The sequence below is a fragment of the Cynoglossus semilaevis genome, chromosome 3 (assembly GCF_000523025.1).
Source record: "Cynoglossus semilaevis isolate Cse_v1.0 chromosome 3, Cse_v1.0, whole genome shotgun sequence".
Taxonomy (NCBI): Eukaryota; Metazoa; Chordata; class Actinopteri; order Pleuronectiformes; family Cynoglossidae; genus Cynoglossus; species Cynoglossus semilaevis.
This window is the reverse complement of record NC_024309.1, coordinates 1,807,651-1,816,113: the sequence shown is the minus strand read 5'-3', so window position 1 is coordinate 1,816,113 and position 8,463 is coordinate 1,807,651. Positions and strand designations below refer to the sequence as shown.

Genomic DNA, 8,463 nt, shown 5'->3' with positions numbered 1-8,463 from the left:
AGGTGAACCCTGGGGTAATAAAATACTATTTTAATTTTAATCCATAGAAAATATACAGGCATACAGTCTGTTCTCTGATGAAATTGTATGTCTTCAAGCAGTCCTTTTTACCTGGAGATGGTGCTGTAAGCACATATCGTACCACCTCACCAAATTTAAACAATTTTCCTGAAGTTTGGAGTTCCGACGTTGTAAAATCGGGCAGCACCACCAACCATGCGGCGGTACCGGTTTCCTGATTGGCGCTCCATTAGAACTTTTGATTTTGCTTTAGCCGATTGGCGAGGTGATTCGCCCGGCCTCTGACCGTCAAACCTCTGGGTGACCCCACTGCGGCCAACACCAAACTTCGAATGAAAGTAGCCTGCTTGATCGAAGTGTACCTCTTGGCTGCACCCATTCACGACAGATCTCACATCTCACATCTGGCAACTAACAAGTGCCAGAATCATTCTGGCACTTGTTAGTTGCCAGATTAGGTTTCAAAGCACCTTGGCAAGTTTAGGGATATGTCAATGTTCAGTTGCACCTTGGCAAGTTTAGGGATATGTCAGTGTTCAGTGTAATCTAATCCATTGTTTCCCAAATACTGGGTCGCGACCCTCAGGTGGGTCGCAAGAGATTTCTTTTTGGGTCGTCTCGTATCATGTTTCCCAGGAGTTTACGATATAATGTTTATCGACTTGGGTTATGAAGGTTTGAGACTTTTAAAATATGGATCCCCAGAAAAAAAAATTGGAAAACACTGCTCTTATCCGTGGTGGTGGAGAAGAGGAGAAGTTAGACTTATCACTCTATAATAAATGTATTAAAAAGATCATCATCCTTTAAATCACACAAAAGGATAATCACACTTTTAATCATTCTTCATTACTGCCGTTTTTGTTCTTCACTTCCTGTTTTACCCTTTGGGTTGTCTGGGTACTTTCCATTCCAACGTACTGTTAATTATTACCCAACTTAACCATAAATTTGGCATAAGAAATTCTTAGCTAATAACCTACTTATGCCTGGTATGATATACTCGCCTGGGACTTTATAAATACTGTACTCATCCCCTATTGACAACCTCTCTCTGTAAAGATTCTCATTCATTCAGGTCATGGGTCAAACAGTCCAAGACTGGACTTTTTTTGGACATTGTCGTCTTTTTTTCCCCCCAGGGACAGTGATGTTAAATGGCCAACGAGAGAGCTTGCCTGTGATGACAGGAGCCCTGGTTGTCCGGAGGGCCTCCTCCTCGTTTCTTCTAATCCAGACGTTTGGAGCGCAGCTCCTTTGGTATCTACATGGACCTTTAGCCCTCATCACTTTACAGCCCGGTTTTGCAAACAAGGTGAACCTTCCGAATCACTTTGTTTACCGTATTATTCTGAAATTCTACCTACATGTTTTTGAAACTTCCTATTTATAATCCTGTTTATAAGGACACTATCATTAGAACCATTTCAAAGTGTGTCTGTGATCACTGTGAATTATAAATCCACCAAATCGAGTTCCTCAGGGTGCCGTTCCAAGGCTCCTTTTTGTTCCGTCTCTATACAGAATGTTGTCTTTGGGTTTTTGATATCAGTTTTGTTAAATGTACTTGCATATATTGTACATTTCTGTTCTTTTATTTTTATTCTAATATTTCTTTATATATTCCTTCAGATTTTTCTTAATTTTAATTTCTCATAATTTTCCATCCCCTAAACCATAAATGTTCCTTAATGCTCTACAAAAAGCTGCCTTGCCTTGCCTCATAACTGTACTTCAAATATCTACACTAAATTGATTAAAAGCAGAATAAAGAATAAGAAGAATAAAATAAATCATTTGTATTTAATGTGTTGTGTTGTCAAGGTGCGCGGCCTCTGCGGCACACTGAACTGGAACCAGTATGATGATTTTACCACTCCAGAAGGAGATGTGGAAAACGGCGTGCTCTCCTTCGCTCGCAAATTTACATCAGAAAAATGCCGTCTCCCCGGAGGATCTACACCTGATCCGTGTACCACATACACCCAGAGGAGATACTACGCAGAGACGGTTTGCTCCGTGATCCACAGCCCTGTCTTTCAGGTAATGGATGCGGAGTCCGTACAAAAAACTTGCTTCTACGGTTGTTTTCATTTACGCATTCACGTGTCTCTGTGGTCTTTCAGAGGTGTCACGATGTGGTAGAGAGGGAGCCATATTTACGTCTGTGCCTGTCGGAGGTCTGTGGCTGTTCACCTCAGAAGGCCTGTCACTGCACTGTCCTCACCGCCTACGCTCAGCAATGTGCTCAGGAAGGCATCGCAATCCAGTGGCGCAACCAAACCTTCTGTCGTAAGTAGGAAGGTCACGAGCTAAGCTAGTCATGATATATAAGGGGGTCTACAATATTTAGAGTATCAAATGTAAATAGAATTGTGTGTTTTTTATTGATCAAAACTTTTATGTCAATAATTTAGGTGCAAAACTACTACAGGTTTCGTTCCACGTGTGTGCGAACCAAAACTTAAGCTAATTTCCCGCTCGATGCTGTCTCTTTGGTGCAGCTCTGCTCCTGCATGATCACTGATGCATTCTTATCAATTCCTCTTAAAAGAATGCAAATTCCCAGATATATCTTGTCAATTCTCGTCGTCGAAGAAATCAATTTATCATGACTTGTTTCGACCTTGTGTTTAATCATTAAGATACACACTTTTGTTTCGACCTTGTGTTTAATCATTAAAATGCACCCTCGTACCAAACAGTTTTTATTACCTCCTCTCGTCCCAGCGGTCCAGTGTTCAGGCGGCCAGGTGTACCAGGAATGTGGTCGTGCGTGTGGCAGCTCCTGTTCAGATCTCCAGCAGGGCTGGAGTTGTGATGATGACGGCGGATCTGGCCCTAGAATGTGTGTTCCAGGTTGCCAGTGCCCACCAGGATTACTGCAGGACCAACAGAACCAGTGTGTGCCGGCTGCCATGTGTCCTTGTGTGCAAGAGGGAAAGGTGTACCAGCCTGGAGCTCTGATACAGAACAGCTGTAATACCTGGTATGCTACTTGAAATATACTTTGATATGAAAAGTTGTTGTTGGGTCTGTTGGGAAACCACCTTTAAAAATACTAACTTTTTGACAGTTGTATAGTGTAGGAAAAAATATTTCAGCCGTCTATGGATCAAGGGTCACAGTCATGGCCACTTTGAAGCCTAATGAGTCCTACAATAGTGCTGCGCCCCTTATTTTGGGAACCACCAGTTTAAGTGATGGGGGTACTTTAAGGAAGTATTTATTCCGACACAAATTTTGTACATTTCCTATGAGGCAAATAATGTTTAATTAAGCCAATTTCCTAATTTCTGAAGAAGAAATATTTAAATGTAACTACTTTAAATGGCTGGTGAACTAAAAAAAAAAACCAACTCAGCTAACAGTACTTTGTGGAAGACAAATGATGTTTGTCTTTGTCATGTCCTGTCTTGTCTGAGGTTATGTTAAATATTAACATCAGTTTCTTAGTTATTATTGACATCATATGCGTTTATGGCACCGCCTGGGGTCTTGTGAGGTGGTGTAAGAGCTCTAATGAAATCACTCTATGATCCTGCTCCCTGCTACAGGATAGGTTGATTTCATTGCGTCTCCTCACCACAAAGCAACTCTGACCTTCGCTCCGGGACTGTCTTGCTGAGTTTACTTTGTGACTATACGACCCAGTTCGTAAATTTACGACCGCTGTGTTTTTCGCACAACACGTATGACACATACTTGAATTACCACCTACATACCGAATGATCGTAAGCTAAAATACAGTAACGTATTGTTTATTTCTCAGCTAGCTCTTCATCTTATGAACTTTATTTTTAAATTTATGTCATGAGTTTTAATTCAAGTATTTAAGTAGAGTTTGTCAAGTTAAAGACTGCACATTCTTTGACCGTCCAATAAAATCATTCAAATCGCCAACGGAATTGTACGCCTGCTAGAATGCCTTGGTGACGCATGCCTAAAATCTGATTGGCTAAAAAAACAATTCCATTGCTCATTTTAGGCTCGCAACGCCAGCACTGCTGATTGTGAAGACCTTAGAGCAGATTTCTTTCAACCTGGCAACCCATGAGGCTGAAATATGAAAAAACACAAGTATATATATGTTTCAAGTATTTATGATAATTATTATTAATAATTATATTAAAAAAGTAAGTTGTTGATTCTAATACCGTTTAGTCCAGCAGCTTGACGGTACATTTAACATCAGCTACCACGTCTGTCTGTTAAGTTGATTCTTACTGTAATCGTAGAATAACTAGTGATTATCTAAAGTAAAACCACTTCCATCAACAGTCTGTGTGTGCAGGGCTCTTTCAACTGCACACAGGATCGCTGTGAGGAGACGAATCCCTGTCCAGGCACGCTGGTCTTCTCTCCCCGCTCCTGCCTCGTCACCTGCTCCAGCCTGGACCTTTCTGGCCAACAGCCGGGACAGTCCAGCTGCAAAGAGAGTCTTTCTGGCTGTGTGTGCCCCCAAGGAACTGTCCTTCTTGTGGGTGAAAATATTGAACTGTAAATGTAGAAAGTAGCAGGGAGAAATAATCATAGAAATGCATTTCTATTTTTTTTTAAAAAGGAAGAGAGACAGTAGAAAGAAGAAAGTAGAAGAAAGTAGAAAGACTAAATATGTGAACCTTACTAAGTTTCACTTTGCCAGAAAAAGATCTAGTTAATTAACAGCTCTTTGTTTAACTGCACCTTTCCCAGTAGAGTAAATACAGCACTTTTTCTCTCAGCATGTCCCTAAGCAAGTCATTAGCTTGCTGTTTACTTAGCATTTACCACTTTTTTACCAGACATGTTGACATGTTTTTAGTGTAGGTATTTATTTTGTAGGATCTGCTCAAGTACTGGTGAGTCACTGGATACAAGCAGTAGTGGTACCATAGTGTAGTGGCTATCAAATGGTTCCATGGTTAAGTCATTACACTTGCTTACACATCAGCTGTTACACACAGATGTTCTTGGGTTTGAGCTCCAGAGGAACCACATACTTGGTGCCTCTAGGGGGCAGCCTGTTTCAGCAGATCTGCTGTTAACACAGTTCCCCCAGTGTGGGATCAATAGAGTTCAAGTCATTGTTATCAATATAAAAAAGAGAAAAAAACTGACATCCTTCAGTCTTAAAGTGACAAGTGATATGTTACGTTGTCTTATTAGCTGTATTTGTATGTTGACGACAGTTTGTCATGTCTGTTCCGTCCGCCGCAGGATGATCGCTGTGTTCTCCCAGAAGAGTGCCCGTGTCACCACAATGGTAGACTCTACTACAGTAATGACACCATCACCAAAGACTGCAACACATGGTGAAATAAACTCGGTCGACCCTCTCTGTGTGTGTCACATCACTGTGTCATTCGTTATCCCACGGTAACGGCTTCTACCTGTTCCATTCCCTACAGTGTGTGTAAAGAGCGGCGCTGGCACTGCAGCCAATCTGCGTGTGCTGGCGTGTGCGTGGCCACTGGGGATCCACACTACGTCACGTTCGATGGACGCTGTTACTCTTTCCTCGGGGACTGCCAGTATGTGCTAGCCAGGGAAAACAGTGGTTTGTTCAGCGTTACTGCAGAGAACGTGCCGTGTGGGAGTACAGGGGTGACCTGCACCAAGTCTGTCACCCTGAGCCTGGGAAATACCGTCATACACCTATTAAGAGGTAACAGGGGCGTGAAGAGGCCTAGATTTTAGCCTTGTGTGAAATGTTGAATTTTTAGCTTTGCGAGATGAAGTAATCAAATTATAAATTGTAATTACCACATTGATCTCAATAATTGTTTATGCAAAATATTCCACCGTCCGTCTTCTTATCATAGTCATTACACTGAATTTCTGTTTCAGCAACATACAGTAAACATTATTTTTTTCAGAATTTCTGTTTCAGCAACATACAGTAATTTTTTTTATTTAGCCATTTTTATTTATTTTTGATAAATCGTGATAAAATACAATCCCGATTAATCGTGATTAGTCGCTATTATCCAGTTATGTCTCACAGTCCTACGTAGTTGTCATTATTAGCCATCGTTTCCAATTCATGCGGGAGCTTAAAAACCTGCTCACGTCGGTGATGGGTTAAAAGACAGAGGTCACATTTCGTTGTGTGCAGTCGTTTCATGGTCATGGTTTAACGTTTTAGTGCCTGTCCCATAGGTAAAGCTGTGACAGTCAATGGAATGCCAGTCACCCTGCCAAAATCCTACAGTGGCAGTGGTCTGTCCCTGGATAAAGTCGGTCTATTCGTGTCCCTTTCTTCACGACTTGGGGTATCTCTGCTTTGGGATGGAGGTAGGATGAACGTCCATCATTCCCAGACCATATCTCTTCTCTCCTGTGCCTGTAATAATAGCGTACACTCTTCACAGGTATGCGTGTGTATATACGACTGGCGGCCCATTTGCGGGGCAGAGTTGGCGGTCTGTGTGGTAACTTTGACGGAGATACAGAAAATGATTTCACAACAAGGCAGGGCATCGTAGAGTCCACACCCGAGCTGTTTGGCAACTCCTGGAAGCTCAGCCCTTCCTGCCCCGATGTGGCGGATCAGGACCTTAGAGATCCCTGTGCTGTGAGTCCAGGGGAAATGTGTTCCCGGACATAAATACGTCCCACAGCAAAATATCCTATAACTGTTTGTGTTTGTGTGATGATGTGATTTCAGCTGAACGCCCACAGAGTCACATGGGCCAGGAAAAAGTGTGCGGTCCTGACTCAGAAACTTTTCGCACCCTGCCACACTGAGGTACCCTTCCAGCAGTACTATGACTGGTGTGTCTTCGATGCTTGTGGGTGAGTGACACAGAAGACGCAACGCACATTTCTTTCTTTGGCGTCCTGGGAATGATTTCTTTTACTTCTTCTGATAGACAATCTCCTGGAATTCAACAGTTTTGTTCATGCTTAAGAAGTTATATTTTAAAAATCTATTCACTAAAATACAAAGAGCAACAACTCAGCTGTATAGTCCACTTTTTTTGCTGCCTGAAGTCAGGATTTACAGTGGTCCCTCTCTATATCGCGGTTCTCCTTTTGCTCCCTCAGCACATCGCCAAATTTTTTATTAATCCGTTCCGCGGAAGTTTCGCTATATAGCGTTTTTTGTACGAGAATTTCTGTTAATCCGTTCCGCGGAAGTTTCGCTATGTAGCGTTTTTTACGGGAATTTCTTTTTTATATTTCCAATACTTTCTTTATTTTCGTGATACAAAACATTTTCAAACTCAAAACGTACATACATACTTACATACGAAAGTGTTGGGTTTAAAAATGCCTTTGTTTACGTGCACAGCATTCTACTGGCATTCACTTCTGTTCCTCATGCGGCTCATGCATCGTAGCATCTGTCCGCCACTCGCCGTTACATGGGACGTTGCTGTAAAGTTTGTGATCTTATGTTTGGTGAATGTTGACGCTAATTTAGTGCCTTACGAACCCTCCTAAACGCTCTGCGCTGTGCCCGGCTTTTATATACGGTCTCTCCGTCTTGGTCAGTATCACTCCTCTGTTCACTCTCCTCTCTCCTTGGTCCTGGCTCCTACTATCATAAGGAAAGGCTCAATTACTCAAATTCCCCTCCCCTCCGTCCGGGGCTACACCTGCTTCACCACTCCCATGCTCTCCATCCTGCAGCTGAGCGCTAACCTCCACCGCACTCCGACAATGTGTATTTATGTTATTTACGTAATATGTATGTCTTATACACTATATTACCAAAAGTATTCGCTCACCTGCCTTGACTCATACTATGAACTGAAGTGCCATCCCATTCCTAACCCAGAGTTCAATATGATGTCGGTCCACCTTTTGCAGCTATTACAGCTTCAACTCTTCTGGGAAGACTGTCCACAAGGTTGAGGAGAGTGTTTATAGGAATTTTTGACCATTCTTCCAAAAGCGCATTGGTGAGGTCACACACTGATGTTGGTCGAGAAGGCCTGGCTCTCAGTCTCCGCTCTAATTCATCCCAAAGGTGTTCTATCGGGTTCAGGTCAGGACTCTGTGCAGGCCAGTCAAGTTCATCCACACCAGACTCTGTCATCCATGTCTTTATGGACCTTGCTTTGTGCACTGGTGCACAGTCATGTTGGAAGAGGAAGGGGCCCGCTCCAAACTGTTCCCACAAGGTTGGGAGCATGGAATTGTCCAAAATGTTTTGGTATCCTGAAGCATTCAAAGTTCCTTTCACTGGAACTAAGGGGCCAAGCCCAGCTCCTGAAAAACAACCCCACACCATAATTCCTCCTCCACCAAATTTCACAGTCGGCACAATGCAGTCTGAAATGTACCGTTCTCCTGGCAACCTCCAAACCCAGACTCGTCCATCAGATTGCCAGATGGAAAAGCGTGATTCATCACTCCAGAGAACGCGTCTCCACTGCTCTAGAGGCCAGTGGCGGCGTGCTTTACACCATTGCATCCGACGCTTTGCATTGCACTTGGTGATGTGTGGCTTGG

The 8,463-nt window shown here is 42.8% G+C and overlaps 2 protein-coding genes across 2 annotated transcripts; both read left to right on the top strand.

The window, feature by feature from the left end:
• The first annotated feature begins 1,958 nt into the window (after nucleotides 1-1,958).
• On the top strand, nucleotides 1,959-5,360 carry LOC112486857 (mucin-5B). Its single transcript, XM_025054631.1, has 3 exons — nucleotides 1,959-2,313; nucleotides 2,752-3,010; nucleotides 4,303-5,360. Exons 2-3 carry the CDS (start codon nucleotides 2,868-2,870, stop codon nucleotides 4,523-4,525), a joined length of 366 nt encoding a protein of 121 aa, XP_024910399.1. The 5' UTR covers nucleotides 1,959-2,313; nucleotides 2,752-2,867; the 3' UTR covers nucleotides 4,526-5,360.
• On the top strand, nucleotides 4,914-6,728 carry LOC112486876 (SCO-spondin-like). Its single transcript, XM_025054677.1, has 5 exons — nucleotides 4,914-4,924; nucleotides 5,193-5,315; nucleotides 5,412-5,668; nucleotides 6,163-6,297; nucleotides 6,375-6,728. Exons 1-5 carry the CDS (start codon nucleotides 4,914-4,916, stop codon nucleotides 6,608-6,610), a joined length of 762 nt encoding a protein of 253 aa, XP_024910445.1. The 3' UTR covers nucleotides 6,611-6,728.
• Nucleotides 6,729-8,463: the final 1,735 nt, after the last annotated feature.